Source organism: Lacerta agilis, chromosome 6 (assembly GCF_009819535.1).
Source record: "Lacerta agilis isolate rLacAgi1 chromosome 6, rLacAgi1.pri, whole genome shotgun sequence".
NCBI lineage: Eukaryota > Metazoa > Chordata > Lepidosauria > Squamata > Lacertidae > Lacerta > Lacerta agilis.
Window position 1 is genome coordinate 51841343 of NC_046317.1, and position 20780 is coordinate 51862122.

The window sequence follows — 20780 nt, forward strand, 5'->3', positions numbered from 1 at the left end:
TGTTTGGAGACTACAATTCCCATCATACCTGACCACTGGTCCCGTTAGCTAGGGAAGATGGGAGTTGTAGTCCCAAAACATCTGAAGGGCTGAGTTTGCCTATGCCTGATTTAGGGCTTTAAAGGGAACCAGGGTTGTTTTTATTGTTGTTCCGTGCTTCTTACTTGTCCAAGAGTTTCTTGTTTATTGCATGTTCATTCTTATTCTCTTGCTACTCCATATACTTGAAATCATCTTCTGGAAGATTTGTGGGTCCGTCCCCCAACTCTGAATGTTCAAATCAGCCTTAAAAGCATACCTCCCCCATTGTTTTTTTTAAGATAGGCAATATAACTAACTATATTTTATTCCCCCTACAGACCCATGTGTGTGTGTTAACAGACAAATTAATCAGCCTAACCCTTGTGTTTAAAACATGGGGCTGAGGAGAGTTTAAATCCCATCTTAAGCAGTTTAATTGAAAGCATAGAAAGAAATTAGTAGTTAGGCCGATCACCCCCTTTCATTAACCCGTTTATCAAAGAAACATATTACAGACTGCTGCAGAATAGGTGCAATATGACCCCATGGGTCATATTGCCAACTTACGCAAAGCACAGTGCATGTGCTCAGAGGCACTATTTTTTTCTCATTCAGACTATGTTCTAAGAAAAAGTAGGACTAGTTAATCTCAGAAGATTCTAGGGCATTATTTGATTTAGGGCTCATCTATACCTCTGTTTGCCCCACCATTGCCCTCTGGGGAAACCTGCTGTTTACCTCTGAATCAGATCAAACAGCAGATTGCTGTTTGTTCCAGTTCAGTAGTAAAGAGTGTGGTGTAGTGGTTAAGAGTGGTAGACTCGTAATCTGGGGAACCGGGTTTGTGTCTCCGCTCCTTCACATGCAGCGGGTAACCTTGGGCTAGTGACACTTCTTTGAAGTCTCTCAGCCCCACTCACCTCACAGAGTGTTTGTTGTGGGGGAGGAAGGGAAAAGGAGAATGTTAGCCGCTTTGAGACTCCTTCGGGTAGTGAAAAGCGGGATATCAAATCCAAACTCTTCTTCTTCTTTTTCAAGGGAAAGCTACATGGCAAATGCAAAACCACCTAGAAAGCATGGGACCAGTGGAAAACTACTTGGACTCATGCTTTCTAGGCACAGGACAAGTGGAAGTGTGAGTGAGCCTGTATTCTAGTTGTAAAAGCAAAGCTGATGAATATGCATTCTCCATTAAGAGAGATTGATTCGTTTTTGTAGTTTATCACAAGGCCTAGAGCAATGTCTGGACAAGATGATAGAATGGCTGGGAGCTTGTTTCTCTTGAGCAAGAGATACCAACTTCAGAGGTTTCAGCGCTGGCACCTGGTGCTAAAAGCAGATTGCTGTGCTGAGTTTAAGAATACTGCAGCAAACTGTGTTTCCCAGTATACAATCTCCTGTCCACTTACTCCCTTTGCATTCTTTAGGCTTGCTATGCCAGGTATTGCTTTGACCCACACATAGGAGTGGGCTTTTGATGTCTTGTAAGTTTGAAAGAGAAGCAAGGGGGAAAGGATAATTCTGGAACTATCATCAAATCCCCTTGAAGTGGGAGAAATGGGCAGGGCTGATCTCATTCCAATTAGTGTATGTGGGGAAATCGCTAGTGAGCTTATTATGCGAGGATTATTCATGCATAAGCTTTCCATTAAACCCAACCCAGTGGATGTGTCTTCAACCCTAAACACTACAGTTAAAACATCTGGAAGTAGCCAAGGGTGGGACAATTCTCCTGCTTTCCTTTCCCATTATATGGCGAGTCCAAGAAAAGGAAGGGAGGAACAAAGAGAGGCTGAATGGAAGAATAAATATTAAGTCAGATCCATGTTGAATATGGTTTTGGCAGAAGTGACAATGGGGCCAGTTGTCAGTGCACCTGTGGTCTCTCCCCCCCCCCATGGTTCCATATGACACGTGCTTTCCAGTTGAACACTTGATGGAGGAAGAACAGAAATGTTGAATTGGTTCTTTCTTGGGAGGAAAAGTGAAAGATTCACTGTTAGTCTTTCTGCACCTTTTGTAAGGACTGAAGCAGCAACACCACACATTTCAGCCCACAGCGAAATGCATGAGTGCCCCACATGCATGGACCGTGTACATATCACTATGGGTTGTTTATGTTTCCCTGGACATCTTATGCTGCATTATTATGAACTAATCCAGTAATTTTGGTTGTTATTTTAAAGATGCTTTTATGGTAATGGTTAACGTGATTTGTGCTAGCCTAGTTTGTTTTATGTGAGTTTAATGTTTTAACACACCTTTGGATCAATTTGATGATGGGTGGGTTTACAAATCAAAGGGAATCAATCAACCAATCAATGTACAAATGGTTAAATGCCCACCAACTTGATAATGGCTTTAACATGGAATTAGGCAAATTCATGGAGGATAAGGTTATCAATAACTATTAGCTGCAATAGCTGTTGCAGGCACAGCGCCTCTGAATACTGTTTGTTGGGTATCCTAAGCGGGGAGAGTGCAGTTGCACTCAGGTCCTGTTTATGTGCTTTTTGTTTGGCATTATGAGAACAGGATGCTGGACTAAATGGGCCTTTAGTCTGACCTGGCAGGGCTACTCCTATGTTCTTAGGTTCTATGAGACAGAAAAGATGATGGAGTACAGAAGAAGAACTTGATTCCACCAGGCTTTCCTCTCAGACATGTCATGCCACACACCATTTTCATAGTCCAGTTCACTGTACATCAATAAAAATGAAGTTTTTAGTATAAATAGCAATCCAATCACTAAAGGGGCACAAAAGTGTACAGCAGTAACGTTCAATGCAATGTTTTAAATGCAGCTTTTAGAAAACTGGTAGCTGCAGACTATATTGCTATCTTTTCTCATGACAAACCTGGGTCATTTCCTTCTGGTTTCTGCCTCCTGCAGAGCTGGTTTATTAACAGTTGATTTCAGGGAAGCTGAGTAAGAACTTTGACATTTAAAAACCAAAATCATTAATTTACTTGGTCTTGGCAAGAACATCGCTTGGGACTAGTACTGTAGGAATTAAGTGGCTGGGCTACACTTCTTTCTAGATACTTCTCACATCCATACACTCTTTTCTTACAGTCACCCAATCAAACCTGTAAATCCATCTTCTGCTTCGTCTAACCTATCAGAGAGACATTAATTTCCTCAGCTTGAGGATCTCACCCTTCAAGCAGATGAGAGAAGAGAAATGTAACTGTGTTCTGTTTATGTTCTGAAAATGCAACATGGTAAGGATATCAGTGATACAATTGGGAATAAACACATCTTTGGAAGTATGTAAACAATGCCTTCCAATAGCTTAGAAGAGCAAAATTTAGCTCATAGAACTCAATGGGACTTATATCTGCATAGAACACAAGCTTCTTTTCTCCTGCTCTGGAGGATAGGACCTGAACCAGTGGATTCAAGTTACAAGAAAGGAGATTCCAACTAAAGACCAGGAAGAACTTTCTGACAGTAAGAGCTGTTTGACACTGGAACGGATTTCCCCGGGAGTTGGGAAACTCTCCTTCCTTGAAGGTTTTTAAAGCAGATGTTGGCTGGCCATCTGTCATGAATGATTCAGTTGAGATTCCTCCATTGCAGGGGGCTTGGACTAGATGACCCTCATGGTCCCTTCCAACTCAACAATTCTATGATTCTATGAATTGTACAATAAAAGGCTGATTTATCATGCTGTTGACTGAGAAGGGGAAAGGAAATTTAAGGTCAATAGCTGGGAGAAGCATGAGCTGTTTTAAACCCAAATAGGGAAGCAGAAAATGACTAAATAAGGGGCCTGTAGCTGAGAGAAATGAAAGCCACTTTAACACACTCCAGACAGGAGGACCTATACTGATTGAAAGGTGCAGTCCTAAGTACCATTTCTATGGATAAGTTCCATTGAACCAAATGGGATTCACTTTGGAGTAAATGTATTAGACTCTTGCCCCTGGCTTGTATGTTACAGGATTGTTACAGGGAAAAGAAACCTATATTAAGCGTTGAGTGGAACCATTGTTTTAATTCGCCTTCCAGATGATTGTGTATGAGCTTTGCCCCAGCAGTACTAAAGACCCTATTGTGGAAAGATCTACATAATAGGCTGCGTTCTGTATTTGGCCGCCTTCCTATTCTGTAACATTGGAGAGAAAAATGTGTACGTCTGAGGAGGGTATTACAGACTTGCCTCTTCCGAGACTTGTGGAAGTTTTTTTGGAACTTGGTTATTGCTAGAATAAATCCCATTATCATCCTTTTCTTTATTCCTAATAAGATTCCGAGTGACCTTTTGAACCAGAACAGGAATTTGAGATGTTGTCCAAATCAAAGATGGGGATCTTTAGTCTTCTGCCTGTCTATGTTGCCTTTAATAAAATAGGCATTAGGTCTGCCGTCTCACTTTATCTACTGGTTTTAACCAGCATCTTGTCTTTCTTGGGTTGACTTCAGGGAAATTATGGCTTCTTTATCAGTAAGAGTTTTACAGTTATTGGTATGCAGGTGACTTAATGTGCCTAAGATAAAAATCACATTATTGAAAAAACACAGGAGCACACATGATCACAAACACACAGTCCTTTCTGCCTTGTTGAAGCCACCTGACGTAATCTGGCTATGGCTTAATCTAGCTGGAAATATGTATAGCTCCTTTGCACAAATGCATATGCAGGATGTATGTTTCTCTTGACCTTTTTTTTAAAAACACAAACAGATTTTCCTTTATATTATTATTATATTATTATTTCCCTTAAGGTTGTCTCTATTGTATCCATGGACAGTTTTCTCCATTGAACACTGATATTGGCATGGGACACAGTTATTTTTAGAACAAAAGCTGTAAATTGTGTGATCAGGAGAATATTGTCTAGGTTAAATATGAGCAGTGGGAGGCCATTTTATTACCCAGATCAATTTTTTCCAGTAACCATGGGCACTTGAAACAGCTTTCTAGCTAGCCTCTAGTTTCCCAATCATTTGGACAGGTACAACAACCCTGTGAGGAAGGATTGCTTTTACTTCAGTTTTACAGATGGGACATTGCCTAAGGCCTCCCAGGAATTCATGGCACGGGTGGGACTTGAGTGCTTCTTGTTGGCACTTTGTGAGCTCAGTTCACCCTCTCTTTGTTTACAGCTCATTTAATTGTAACAAGATGGGACTTGAAATCAGGCATCCAGGTCCAAGTCTGTCTGCTGAACCAGTTGCCTCTGTGCTAATCTTGCCACTACTCAGAGAATAGTTCAGAAAGGGAAGTCCTATTTGGGCTTTTCCCTCTATGCAGCAATTTGTCTGAAGGGAGAGAGCTGACTGGCCTCACATCCACCACCACATCCTGCACCACCCTTACCACTGCCATCCTATCACTGCAGGGAATGCCTGTAAAGGGGAGTCTGCTGTATGCACATATTGTCTACCAGTAATTAGGAGCTGTTGTCAATTGTGGGCCTTAAGCAACCATTGAGAAAGAAACAGGAGTCAAGCTCAGTAGGTACTATTGCTGCTGTTTGACAGACCTTTATCTTCCTTCCAGATCACAGAAGAGCCAATGGCCCTCTATGGATGCTTTCCCCTGAAGCCTGATGGCTCCACAGAGGGTAGCAGCACACAAACCATGGGTCTCTGATTTTAGAGTTGGCAACTTCTGACACAACCTCAGTCTTTCTTAGCACCCAAATACTGATTACTTTGCTCTGAGGTATATAGACAGGTGAAAAGGATATTACTCGTTCCCAGAATATTTGTCCATACATAGCTGTCACATTTTGTGGTGATTTTCCTTACTTTCTCAATTGATACAAATATATTTGGTTCTTTATGGATATTTTTGACAGTGGAATGGACTCCCCTGGGAAATTGTGGACTCTTCTTCCTGGGAGGTTTTAAAGCAGAAATTGGATGGTCGTCTGTCATGGATGCCTTATTTGCGATTCCTGCTTTGCAGGGGGTTGAACTTGATGACTCTTGGGGTCCCTTCCAACTCTACAATTCTATGATTCTGTGTTTCAGAATCTTGAAGATCATGAAGCAAGACTCCAAAACACGCTGGTGCTATTTTAGAATATTGTTATTTGACAAATCATGGAGGAGTTTCTTTTGTTCTAAGCCATTTGCCTATAGTTCATATCTATACACCTTTCCTTTGGTGTCATCAATCTAGACATTGGCTGTGTACACATCATACCTCACATTCAAACCACATTTTCCCCCTCCAAGAATTCTGGACACTATAGTTTATTAAGGGTTGCTGGAAATTGTAATTCTGTAAGTGGTAAACTACAGTGCCCAGAATTCCTGGAGGCAAATAATGTGCTTTAAAAGAACACTGTGTTGAACAACTTGGTTAAGCAGTCCTTAAAATGTTCACGTTTTGGGATAGAATCTTAATAGTTGGCAATAGTCTGCAAGACGCCATGCATGACAGTGCGTTTGACTTTTCTGTGCATATGAGCTAGTCTGTGTGTTTTAATTAGCCCCTTAGACATTTGTTCAGGTATTCGGGTCTGATCTGAAATTCCTTCTCTCTGCATGCTGTCATCGACCTGCTATTCTGACTTTTCCGGAGTCCGCTCCATGGCCCCACTGCTGATGTCCGAAGGGCTCAACTTTCCACTTAGCTGTTGGGCTTCAAATGCTTGAGTTCACAGGAGGTTTTCTTTGGCACTGGGCCTCTTGCATTCTGTGTGTGTGTGTGTTGAGAAATGAGTTTGGTTGTATTTCTCTTCTGTTCTACGATCAAGTATGTGAGGGATCCTGAGAGCAAGGAAATGCACCTTTCTCCTGCCTAAGGCACCAGCTCAGCACTCTACTTGGTCATCCATGATAACTTGAAGGAGAAGGTGTGTATTTCTAGCCACCAGTATTTCAAAAGATCAGACGTAAAGTGGCAGGCAGATACTAGATAAGCTTTCACAATAGGCTGAACCACTGCCGTGATTAGATCTACAGTGGTACCTCGACTTACGAATTTAATCTGTTCCGAATGCACATTTGTAGGTCGAAAAATTCGTAAGTCGAAAAAAGCGATTTCCCCATAGGAATGCATTAGAAACAAAAAATTCGGAAAAATTCATAAGTTGAGTAAACTGCATCTAAAATTCGTAAGTCGAGTAAACCCCATCTAAAACCGCCAATAGATGTCCTTCTGATGTCGAAAAATTCGTAGGCGTGCGGGCACTTTTTTCATTCGTAAGTTGAAAAATTCGTATGTCAAGTAATTCGTAACTCGAGGTACCACTGTACATGTTCTGCTGGAAACTTACCGGTAGTTACTTTTGGTTTTCCAAAAAGTATTGGATCAGAGATTATTAGTCAAGAAGGAGACATTGGAGTAATAGCAACTTACAGAAAATGATAATTTGTTGGGCTGCAGGCAGCAGAAATGACAGTCAGGAAAAAGATGTACATTAGCCACACTTAATATTAGTAATATGTGAAGTTCTGGTCTTGAAAAGGACATAGGTCAAGCAGGAAGTGGTGAGCAACAATAGTTACTGTGGGCAGGGGGGGATGTGAGACACACCATAAAAGGTTAAAAGACATTACCTTAGATAAGAGATGAGTAAGAAGAAATGTGATTGAATGATAGGAAGTCATAAGTAGCTTAGAAAATGTGGCCAGCAACTGGTTGTTAATGCTTCCATGTAAACTATTGCCAAATTCGTTCTCTTGGTGTGTGTGTAGACACAGCCAACCCGCTCAGAGGCTGCTCCTGAGAGGTGATGCTATTCTGCCCTCTGGAATACGTTGGTCAGAAACAATCCAGATCCTTATGATATAGACATTGGAAGCAGACCTCCTAGTGCAAAAAGAAAACACCCAACAGGAAGAAGCCTTTAGGGTGGCTTCCACTTACTCTCTGAAAGCAATGCCTGCTGGTTCAAAAGAGGTTAGTGCAAGTTGTCATTTTAATGTTGAATGACAGCAACACTAGTGTTGGGAGGATGGCTCTGTGGCTCTGTTCCACAACACCAGCCGTTCCTTTTAAAAAAAATATTTTTTATTGAATTTTCAATTTTACAAACAAAACAAACATTTTACATACCATTGAATATGCAGTGACCTCCCTCCCTCTCCTTCCTTGGTTCATTTTATTTATATTCTCTTCCTGCATATTTTATTAAAACAATTTTTGTCAGTTCTCCATTTTTACATCCTTCAAACAATAATGGCACTGTTGATTTTATCTTAATGCTGCCAGGTTTTCAACTGTGTACAGTTACTTTTCATATAGTCACTAAATATTTTCCACTCTCCTTGCACAGATCCCCTTTCCTTTGTTCCCTTTAATGGCCCATCACCCATGCAATCACCTCATCAGGAAACTGGCCTGGCTTATATTTTAACACTTGCTGGATCCAGCGGTTAGAAGGGTCTCAACATACAGGCTACTCTCCTCCCCCCGCCCCAAACTCACAACACTATATTTTAGCATCCTGGGCTCTGCCTGCCTAAAGTACTAGTGTAGGGAAGCACACAGCAGTATGTTTTAATCAGGCTAACAAATCTTTAAAGCATTATGCCATGTTTACAGCTTTGTTTTATTAAATCAAAATAGACAAGTGGACAAGAGCTCACAAGAGTGGATTGGGTGTGTGAGGTTCCTTAAAATTAATGAGTTCTGAGCAGAGGCTTCTCTGCTCCAAATAACAAAACATCTGTTAAGTTCTGGGCCCTTAAAGAAGCCAGGAAGAATGGGAAAGCTGCTCTGCCCAAGAATTTGAAAGTCTGTGTTGCTTAAGGTTCATGCCTTCTCTCTCAGAAATAAACAACCCCTCCCCCCAAAACCAACCCAACTTTTTCTACTTTTCTTGTAAGTGAAGCCTGTTTCCTTCTAGGCAAAACTGCAGAAATGGTGGCTGTTATTTTGTGGTGCTGTGCTGTGTCTTACCAAGCGATTTTTGGTAACCTTAACATCTTGGCCAGCACAACAGCTGCAAAGGTGCACCAGACCTAAGAAAACAACACTCGGAAAAGTGTGCTCTTTTCCACTGACCAATCAGGGAAGTCCAGCATGTGTTTGAAAATAAGCCACAGAGCCAAAGAAGGGAATTGGGTGTCTGGCTTGGGCCGAGGTTAATTGCCAGAAGTGACACACACACAGAGAATCTTTTTTGCACTCAATGTCTTCTCTAAGTAACCTCAGTGAACTTCATTTTTTCCATGTCACCAAATAAATTGAAACCTATGCGTTTTCTTTAAGTGTGTGTGTGTGTGTTAAAGGGACAAGAGGGAATGTTAGACCTGGAACTTAGTTTTACGGCAGGCTGCAGTTGATGTCTAATTCTGGCACAGAGAGGTGACAGTCAAATGGGCCATAGGGAGGAGACAGGCTGGAGATTAGGCACTGAATCAGCAAACAGAAGCCATGGTCCAGAGACATAATCACATGTGGCCCGGTGGCAACATACTGGAACAGTCAGGGGCAAAGCAAGGGAGTCTTGTGTGCTGCTTGGTTCAATGAGTTGTTCACTATGAGGAACTGGCTTCCATGGACAGCCATGGTTTTATAAGGTCTGATGTGTCTCTGTTAGCTTGTGAGGTCAGCTGACTGGCTTCAGGCTATGGAGGCAGCTGAAAGTTCTTAGCCCAGTAATGCAGCCTAGGGGGTGCCCTTGCCCCACAGACCTTTGGCTGGCTGGCTGAACAAAACACTGAAATGCAATGGGTAAACAATTACTCAGAAAATGAAATGCAGTGAGTAAACAATGGTGTCATGTGGATGAACAAAATAATGGGGGGAACACCACTCCCAAGTCTCCATATTTGTTTTTGCCCATCAAAACAGTGTTCTGTAAGGTGTTTATTAATGCTGGTCAGTCACTATGATCAACACCAGAATTTGTAGGGAAGAAGGGTTTATAATGCATGGTGTGTCTATTGATAGAGGATGGGGCACCCAGCATTACATGAAAGCGTGCCCAAGAGTGGCACTTACTTTTCCCTGTGGGAAAGGTAAATGAACGTACTCAGGAAGAACACTGGATTTGCGTTTAACCCTGTTTCCTTGTCCCTGGTGGTCCCAACCACTAAAGATCAAGGCGTCTTCTATCTCCATCCTCTATTCTGTTATTTAACTGTGCTAGAATGTTGGGTCACTTTAATGGAATATTGGAAACTGGTTTTTATAAAGTGATATGTTTATATACTTTGATGTTTTTTCTGTTGTATAAATAGTTTGTAAGCATCAGACTCTCATTCTCTCCTTTGCTTCCCGAAACAGATGTGGATGAGTGTGCAGAGGGGAATGGTGGCTGCCAGCAAACATGTGTCAACATGATGGGGAGCTACGAGTGCCACTGTCGTGATGGCTTTTTCCTGAGTGATAACCAGCACACTTGCATCCAGCGCCCAGAAGGTTGGTCACTAACGCCTATATTTCCTGCCAGGCATGTCACCCTCTGCCTCTATTAGATTTTAAGGTTACATAAAGAGATGGATAAACATCTGTATGGGCAATATGAGATGTCAGATTTGTGTGTGTGTGTCTTATTATATGGTTGAGTACACTCTAGCTTACAAGTTGGGCCCTTTCCAATATCACTCCAAACAGTGATGGACTGATAGCATCAAACTGGAAGTCAAGGCCAAAAGGAGGCTGGGGTTACAATCAGCCACTCACTCTGATTTTGCTTCTCTGTCTCGGATTAACAGTGATCATCATGGGGATGGTTCAGTCCCAGTCCCCATATGAACTGCAGGTTTTAATATACTGATTAAAAGCATTCGTCAACCACAAAACGTGGAAGTGCCCCGAGTTAACAGCTGATTGTAGTCTTGGTTGGAGAGCCCAGCTCTTTAGCTTAAGCTGCAGAATTCTCGAGACTCTCTGCATTTCACATGTTGTATTTTGTCTCTTGGATACAGATGTGCTAATAAAAACAAATGCATTTACAGCGTAATGTTAATAATTACTACTAAACCATTTACAATCAGGGCTATTTATATAAAGTGCCAACTTCTTTGGGGTATGTGATGTCAGAAATCATGTGCATGTGTTTAAATAAATAATTGTTTTAAAGTTTATTATCGACTGAAACGTAGGATATAAATTGTGTGTGTGTGTGTGTGTGTGTGTGTGTATATATATAAACTTGTACCCATCTTATCACTCACCCTACATTTACACTTGTCTAGCCACATTGGGCACTACAGTAGTAGTGATGCTGTGATGAATATGGGTTATGTTGGAAGCTGGGACTGGGCAGTCAATTATACACTTGATTAATCTAATGCGAAGTTTGCACTGAACTATTTAGCCCACATTATCAACATGGCAGATTGGTAGTTTGAGCTGATACTCATACTGTGCCCATCACAGTGATATCTGATCATTACCATGCCATCATTCATAAGCTTTTGTAGAAGAATTATGATTTAGTGTTTTTCCTTACAGGAAAGAAGAAAGAACAGCTGGATTAGCAAAGTAGAAAAATTGCTAGGTCTAGTAGCTATACCTAGATTTACATAAAGTTTTTGGAGTGTTCAAAGCATTTCACAGATTTCTGACCCCCATAAAATTTATATATCACTTGATGGTAAGAAACAAAATTAAATGCGGTTGCATCTTGTCATCCTCACAACCACCCTATAAGAAAGACCAGTAAGGTTGTCACTCTCTTATTGCAGTTAGGGAAACTGAGGCTGAGAGAAAGTGACTTCTATAAGGCTGTTTAATGAGTTCATGGAAGAGCTAAGATAAATATCAGGTGTCAAGGCTGACATCTGTCAGAGGTGAACCAAGAGCAGGAAACTTTGAGTTGAACCAGGGTGTCAAAGCCAAGGGACAGGGACAGGAATTAGCACAGAAGCACACCAGAGCCAGGATGACCTTGCTGCTCATGCAAGATCCCAGTCCAAACGGGAAGTCTTCCTAACCTTTCTTGTTCAGGAGGGCCCAAAGCCAACCTGGGTGGATGAAGCCTGTCTAGAACAACAGGCTTCCTCAACCTCAGCCCTCCAGATGTTTTGAGACTACAGTTCCCATCTTCCCTGAACACTGGTCCTTCTAGCTAGGGATCATGGGAGTTGTAGGCCAAAAAATATCTGGAGGGCCGAGGTTGAGGAAGCCTGGTCTAGAACCTGATAATACTTCACTGCCAGCTGCAATTCTGATAGTTCACTGCTTGGGGCAACTGCCTGCAGAACAAACAGTTCTCAGTTGTTAGCTCTGACAGCTCTCTGATATGTAGTTCAGTCTCATAGCCATTCTGCTAGATAAGCTCTATGCAAGCAGAGCAGAAGACTCCAACATCAGCTTTGTCAGGAACAGGCTCATCTGTGTTTGATGTTGACGGTCAGGCTTAGTTTTGTTGGAGACCATGTCAGTTAGAGAAGCTGCAGCAAAACCAGACAAGCTTTTTGTTGCAAGCATCAAAGACCTTTCAAAAGCCTGTGAAACTCTTATGCCAAGTAGAGGCAGCTAATGCATATCCCTAACAATTTACTGAAGTAAAAGAGGGAAATATCTTGCCACAACAACCCACAGGACTCGCCTTTTCTTGTCATTTCTTGTGTCTTGGTTTTTCCACCTCATCTTTGGCATTTATTTTCAGTTGCTTGGAATAACCTCGAAGAAAAGCTAAAAAGCCAAGAAAGAAAAGAGTTCTTGTTTTTGCCATGAAATTTGCAGTCTCCAGCTGGCACAGGATTCTGTTTTGATTTGTCTGTCCCGTCCCCCCCAATCCCTGCTTTCTCTAGCCACAATAGTTTATTGAGGTAACTTTTTTCTTTGGATTTTCTGTGCACCTGGCACAATTCAAAATGGTCTGAATTGATTGAACCATGATCTCCTACATTGTAATCCCAGATCTGACTCTCTCTTCCTAATGATTAGAGTGGGGGGGGGGACCTGTGGCCCACCAGATGTTGCTGTTGTTGGACTCCAATTCTCATCCATCCCCCAGCTAGTGTTTCCAGTGGTCAGGGATTGCCGGAGCTGCAACCCAACAACATCTGGAGTGCCACATGTTCCCAGCCCTTGGATTGTTTAGTTTTTTTAATGACTTTCTAGCTAATTATTGACAATTCTTTTCTGCCTTGTGTAGGCAAGGGATAGCAAGAGTGCTTTTGTTCATGTGACGAGCTGATTTCATTTACATATGTAATTTCTAATACAACATAATTGCCCTTTGAGCATATGTATGTGTTATATTCTGGGCAAGATAACAAGGTCAGCAAGGTTGTGATCCATAAGAAGCAAACAGTAATCCTCAACTCTTGCAGTAGAATAAGGAGAGGGATTTCCTCTCAAATGGAATGCATTAATAGTACTGTATCAGGCTCTGGTAAAAGAAATTGTCCTCATGGGGAAATGATCTAATTAGAAGGAAGAGAACCTTCCATATGAGATATGATTCAAAGATACAAACCTATCATAGGTTCAGGGAAGACGGTGGTTTGCCATGATGTGCAAATGAGGTCAGTGACTCGCTTCAATTTCCTCTTTATTTTATTTTTGGACTCTCTCAAGCTCAGTCCTTCTTTATCCTCTTCCTCTGGGTAATTTGACTGTTCTTCGGCCTACAATATTTCTGATGGTATCCTCACAAAATCCAGCTGTCTGTTCCCTCCTTCTTTCAAATTTTCATATAGCTACTTCTGTTTACATTTCTGATCATTGTCTTAAACTCAAACAATAGAAGTATAGTGTTTCTCACTTTTATTTCTTCCTTGTCTCTCAGTTATCAGCTGTCCAGTATGGGCATTGCCTTTAACGCTTCTCTTTCTTTCTCAGCTCACAATACTGTTTGCAAGATTCCCCCTTTAATACTTCTCATATTTGTCCTCTTACCTACTGATTCTACCATAACCCTTTTTCAGACTCTCATTCTGTCTTGTGTTGATTAATTGTTGATGAGTAAGTAATGTTTTGCTTACTGGTCTTCCTGCCTCTCAGCTACTTCGAGAATAATTCTTTTGCTTATTTATTTTTTGCAGTTGCATCGTGGTATATATCTATACACTTCTTTTTCTGGCTTTCTTTATTGTTCTTTATACAGTTTAAACTTCTTCTAACTTTTAAATCTCTTTGTGACCTTGCACCATATCTGTTCTGTTCCTCGGTTCCTCCATTTATCAAATACTAATCTTTTTGCTAAACTTCCACACCCCTCTGCTGTTTCCCATATGTGCTGTTCGTTATGCATAGAATTTTCTGCCTTTGATATTCAGTTGTCCTCATTGTCCTTGCTTTAAGAAAAAGATTTCTCTCTCTCTGATTTCCTTCTTGAAGATCCCTCTGATTTTTTTATAAAAAAGAATCACTTTTATCAATTAATTACTGAAGAGGTGTTGTTGTGTTGCTGTAACTCTTTTGCTTCACACACAGCACATACAATTCCCCCCTCCCTCTACATTTCCTTGGCTTTCGCCTCGTATGTGAGCCCGTGGGCAGATCAATAAATCACGGCATATGGCAGATTCTGATTCTCAGGTTATGATGAGTTCTGTCACATTAAGCAGATATGCCTAGTTGTATTCTACTGTCCTGCACCCTGTGAGACCAAAGAGAAAAGCAGGAGGAACTGGAGAAACTGGAGAAAAGCAATGGAGAAACTGGCTGAAATTACTGGAGACTGAAGGGATAGGCTGACTCAGGCACCCATTCTCACAGTCTCCCTTTTCTTATAAGTTAGTTGTTTTTTTAAAAAAATTTTTTGTCAGAATGGTTATTGACATAGCACATAAAATTGCAGTAAGAATGATAAGTGTAATATATAAAAATAGAAAAATAAAATGAGAATACAGAGGGGAGGGGAAAACCAGGAAACAATTGAGAGTGTAATGCTGTATACAATTGTCTCATATAAGAAGAAAAAGGAGAGTCAATTTAGTTCTCAATAAAGCCTCTCCACTTATTTATCTGTAAAGCAGGAGGTTTAGTGGGCTGTGCAGATAAGTTAACATAGGAGAAAAACTTATACCAATTAAAATAAAAGTCGTCTATTTTTGATGAACCATTAAGGGCTCTCCACTTGTATGTCAGGTGTTCTGAAGTGCAATGTCCCATACTTTTGCTAGCAGCCTCTGTTGGGAAGCAGGTGAGTCAGATTTCCAATGGGAAACCACTGGCATTCTGGCTGCAGCAAGAAGCATAAACAGAGATTTATGCATAATGGGTGAATGGGTACCACACTACAAGGATAGGAGTACTAGGTGGTGATGGTGGAAATAGTGTCAAAAATTGGGGTCTGGAATCTCTAAACTATGCAGCAATTCCACCACATATGAAGCAATGTTCCAATGTTTCCACAGCCCCACTAACATAAATTAGAGTAACCTTTGCCAATTCCAGATAGGTGGAGTGGAATCCAATGCCATTTTAACACTGTTTTCAGCGTGACTTCCTGTATTCTTACAGAAATCATTTTAAGTGGTGGTTTGGACCACAACTCTTCCCATAGTTGTTCCTCTATCGTGAAACCCAGCTCACTCTCCCATACTAATCATAGCCCCCTGAAAAGAGCCTGGTTCCATGCTAAGTAAAATTCTATATACAGTGGTACCTCTAGTTGTGTTCCGCTCTTGTTACGGACTTTCAGCTTACGAACGTGGCAAACCTGGAAGTGTTTACTTCCAGGTTCAGCATGCACGCATGCGCAGAAGCGATCTGCGTGCTTCACGCATGCACAGAAGCGCTCGATCGTGCCACGCACATGTGCGGAAGAGGCGCTCTAGTTGTGGACTTTTTGGGTTGCGGACAGCACCCCAGAACGGATTAAGTCCGCAACTAGAGGTACCATTGTATATTGGAAGCCATGCTCTTATTACTTGAGGTAGCATTAAGACAAAGTGATTCATAGAGTGTCAGGGAGTAGTGACCTTCTCCTTTGCTCAGCAAGAGCCAGGCAAAAGAGTAGACCTGAGTTAGTTGGAGCCAGTTGTGCAGGGTATCGTTTAGTTTTTTCTTTAATGAAGTTGCTGAAATAGGACAACCATTAGGCAGAATATCTTTGATCCTATATATTCCCTTTAGTTCCCAACATCAATACTCGAGGTATTTGTCATTAAAACAGAATTCTGGATGGTCCAGTATGGGTGTTACTGTTTTAAAATAACATTATAGCATTATTGTGTTATAGCACTATACCCTTCCTTCCTTCCTTCCTTCCTTCCTTCCTTCCTTCCTTCCTTCCTTTCTGTTGAAGTGTATTAATGCTAATTAAAAGATAATGTGAGGGGAAAACCTGGTTCATAATATGGCATCCACTGCAAAGGGTTATAATGAATGTTTGTTGAGCTATGATAGGTTTAGTTTCTCAGTATGTCATTGCCTTTGTCAAAACCACATGACTTTAAAAAGAGTAATGCTAAAGGCATGGAGATTGTGCTGTTTTGAAAAAGCCATACTTTCTACCATTGGAGAGATGGGATAACCACAGGATGAGAATGCTCAGATGATGAAGTTGTGTAGATGCCCTGTAAAAAGTGAATCCACGAAGCATGGCAGTTCCACCTAATGTGGAAGCACCCTTTGTTTTACTACATTCAGGATGGGAAAGAATGTGTCCAGCTGATCATTTAAATCTTAAATCTTCTACTAGTAGTTGCTGATATAACAGTATTGTTGTTTCAGCTCCCATTCAGATATCTAGAGTCAGCCAGTTTCTGTTGAACTTTCTATGGACCTTATATGAAATTATAAGCCTTTGACCTTCTCCAAATCTTACGAGCGGTCAGTGTTTGCTACCCTCTCTTGGAACTCAGGTATGTCTGGTTAAGCTCTGGTGAACTTAGTCTAGTAGCGAGCCATTGGCTTAACTATTTGTCCCAGAAGGAAGTTCTGCTGCTCAATTTTGCAGTGCTGGAGCTGCCAATTGTTTGCACTCATCTGTATGTGGATATTGAAAGTTCACTAGAAATGAGCACCGTGTTCTCCATAATAATTTGTGAATAGATTTCACTCTCTGACATACCACCATTCCTCCTTAGTGCTGCCATGGATGCTCAGTCTATCTTTCCTATTTTGCTTTCTAACTAAGACTGCCAGAAAGGGGGAGGTGTTGGTTAAAGTCTGCAGTGGCAGCAGTTTTTACAATGTAAACTGATCATAAACTGCTCCTTCTCAGAAACTGAAGCAAGCTCTTCCAAAACTCATTTCATGCATCTAGCTGGATAGCCATGAGATGGAAACAGACTTGATTTTAATGACTCAGGCTGGATTCAAACCAGTAACTTAGAATTGGAGGCGCTATTATTTCTTACTCATTCCTCTTCCAAACATGGTGTTGGTTTTAGGTGTTTTCAACCCTAGTTCTGTGAACCGCTGGGCCTCTTCATGTTTCTTCGGTACAACAAATGCACGTCCGACCCCTGCACTCTACAATGAACTATCCTCCATCTGTGTTGCCTCTCTGTAGTCTTTTGCAGTGCTTTGAAAAGGGGGTTTGTTTAGCTTTTATAGTCTGCTTGAATTGATGCGCAGTCTTGCCACAGATACTCTAGAAAGCATTCTTGCTTTTTCTCTTGATGCTTCCTCCATACTCAAAAATATTGCAGATATGCTTCCTTTGTGCTGCAGCACTGAATACATGAAGCCACTGCGCAGAGGTCCCATCAGTAAAATTAGGGAGATTGTGTTGCATAAGGTTTGGAGATGCTTCTCTGAGTTTGGGTTTGTGACCCAGTCTAGCTTCCATGCCTTTTGTTCTGCATGTTCTACACACATGTAAATGGCCAATTGCAACAGAAATCCAACATGGTCAAACATTTGATTTCAAATGATGAAACATATGGAACTTGTCCACAGGAGGCAGTGATGGCCACCAACATGGATGGCTTTTAAAAGAGGATTAGACAGATTAATGTAGGGATAATGCTATCAACAGCTACAAGCCACAATGGTTGTCTTCTGCCTCCACATTTAGAGGTGGGAATCCCAGGTGGGCAGAGTGCTGTTGTGCTCATGTCTTGCTTGTATCCAGTTGGCCGCTGTGAGAACAGGATACTCGACTCTATGGGGGCATTGGCCTAACCCAGCAAGTCAGCATTTCTTCTGACATTTTCTCATTGCATCAAAGTCTTTGGGTTATATTAAACACAGCATCAAAGTGATTGTTCTATCAGCACAAGGATTTCTCTTTGTGCAGCAGAACATTTCCCCCATTCCCCGCCACCTTCCAGAGCAGATTTAGGGACTTGGGGTGGGGGAGACCTGTTGTGATAGTGGTCATCCTTGTGCAGTTAGTTGAATACTGCCCTTTCTCAGCTCCTTGTATCTTCAAGGAATGGAGAAACAGAAATAGACAGAGGTTGAACAGTTAAACTGAGGAGAACTGATCCATGAATAGCTTTCATGCAGAAAAGCCTTCTGACCATGAACATGTCCCTATCCCCATTAAATGCACCTTGTTTACCAGAGAGGAGCTTTCTTGGGTTTCCCTCCCCACCTCAGGACCCCACAGTGTTGTTGTTGCTGGCCCATCCACCACCAGTATCTGCCCTGAAGTCAAGTAGCTTTTTGGCTCAGTTTTGGCACTCTGTGCCGACAGAACCTCCAAGCAAGCTTGAGATTATACCCTGGGTAGACTGTAAAATAGTCAGACAACTGTTGCGGTTGCATCAATTTCCCTCTTGACACTGTAAAATGGCATGAGAAACCCTGCGCTTCCTATGTAGTCTTTCCCAGAGGGAGCAAACCAGCAGCTGCTTGCTTGGATACTCATGCTCAAAATGAGATGCTTCTGAGGGAACGTGCCAGAGTATTCTGCTTGCAATCTCTTACTGGAATCACGCTGTGTGTGACCACACTAGCTGTCTCCATTCCTCCTGTCTGCCTGTGGATTTTGTTAAATAATATTTAAATTCCGTTGAGTGTTATATTCAGTGTCCACAGAACCCAGCTTTTAGAGCTGAGGTTCTGGCAACTTTTTATTGTCTGCAATGGTAGTGGGATAGCGAGGCTGTGGGTATCATCAGATCCTTGGTTTTCCAGTTGTGATGGAGCCAAAGAGCTCAGGTAGGGATGGCAGGGGGAAGAAAATATTCAGCAATTGGTTGGTTCTGAAAAAAGCTTCAGCATAAAATAGGGAAAGAAGTAGGGAAGCATGTGAGAGTGTAAGGTATTGGGAGAGCAAAGCAAATGTAGACAGAAAAAAACCAAAATAATAATAATAATAAAATGTTTTTCCAGATGCCTATCCTAGTTATTTCTCCTTGCTTATTCTTTGGTTGCTGATCCTGGACAGTGAGTATTTCATAAACCATGTTTTAGCATATTTGTGGGGCTGAGTCCCATAAAATGCTGTTCGTTTTCCAGGCCATGTGCAGCAGTAACAAACTTCTGCTGGTACTGGTCCTTCTCAAGGGAGCCAGTGTGGTGTAGTGGTTAAGAGCGGTAGAGTCGTAATCTGGGGAACCGGGTTCGTGTCTCCGCTCCTCCACATGCAGCTGCTGGGTGACCTTGGGCTAGTCACACTTCTTTGAAGTCTCTCAGCCCCACTCACCTCACAGAGTGTTTGTTGTGGGGGAGGAAGGGAAAGGAGAATGTTAGCCACTTTGAGACTCCTTTGGGTAGTGAAAAGCAGGATATCAAATCCAAACTCTTCTTCTTCTTCTCTTCTTCAACCACTAGCTCCCCTGTCCCTTGGCAATGTCTGTAACATGCTCCAATTGTGTACATGGTTAGGCCTATAATGGCAGCCACAGTTTCCCTCTTCTCTCTCTCTCTCTCTCTCTCACTCTCACTCTCTCTCTCTCTCTCTCTCTCTCTCTCTCTCACACACACACACACACACACAGAGCGAGTGCTGTATTACCAGTATAAACAGTCACATAGACTGAATTAATTTCTGGTTATAGTTCTATTTGGACAGGGCCTAATGTGTTGTGCTGGCCTTTGTTAGCCAATAAATATTTTTGTATTGGTGCATTTATTTATGTGCGATATGCTTATAAAAACAGTGTGAAGAGGAAGTGAGGCACATGCTGCATTCCACAATCTGTCGCTATTTCTGCTCTACTTTCAGACTTGTCTGCACAAAAGCTTTTGCGTAATCTGGGAAAACCATGATTACTTGCACCTCTTTTCCTGTAGGGTTGAGACTTCACTATTTACTGTACTATGCTTCAAAAAACATATCAGAAGTGATTCATTCCAAAGGCAAACATATAGAGAGCCAACAGTAAGTGCAAATTGTGATTTCCTACAAGTTTTCCTAAATCCTTGTTCCAAGCATCTCTAAACCAGCAGCAGTTGTGCTAATCACAGCCTTGCTCTGAGCATCCACTTTGCAATGTGTGACGCAGAACCCTCTTCACGTCCTAATACTACCACACGACATGCTTTACGCAAGCTTATATTTGGGCAGAAGTCCCATTCTCTCTTCCTTGCCATTACGTTGTCCCTCCTTCTTCATTAGTAGTTAAGGTCATTGCATAGTAAAAGACCCATGAAATGTCCATGGTGGGTAGTGTTTAGTGGGGAAGGCTTCCATGCTTCCTTAAGATGCTTAATGTCAAATGCCTCCAGATTTGAAATCCAGGCTGTGCATATATTGTTCACTGGAGCAGTGGCTAACAAATGATGGGTCCTGTTTAAGGGGTTGCTTAATGTGCTTCTGTCAGCAGTTCTTTGGCAGGAGAGGGGTTGCATGCGCAGAGAGCTCTGCCCTCTCCTGCTATGAGATGCATTAGCCTGCCAAGAATAATAGCAGTGGCGAGGAATGAAACAGATCCGAATTGCTGCCGACAACCTTCAGAAGTCTGTCTGGGTTGGTGCTGCAGCTCACTACATGAAACATAAATTCCAATATGACTTTTAAAAAATGCAAATTGCAGGCAC

General features: G+C 41.8%; 1 protein-coding gene across 4 annotated transcripts in view; it reads left to right on the forward strand.

Annotated features, from left to right (window-relative positions):
* SCUBE3 (signal peptide, CUB domain and EGF like domain containing 3) overlaps positions 1-20780 on the forward strand; it is a 110835-nt gene that overhangs the window by 34323 nt on the left and 55732 nt on the right. For all 4 annotated transcript variants that reach the window (XM_033152656.1, XM_033152657.1, XM_033152659.1 and 1 more), the window contains exon 4: positions 10221-10355. In XM_033152656.1, the coding sequence (XP_033008547.1) occupies positions 10221-10355 (135 nt within the window). The remainder of the gene's footprint in view (positions 1-10220; positions 10356-20780) is intronic.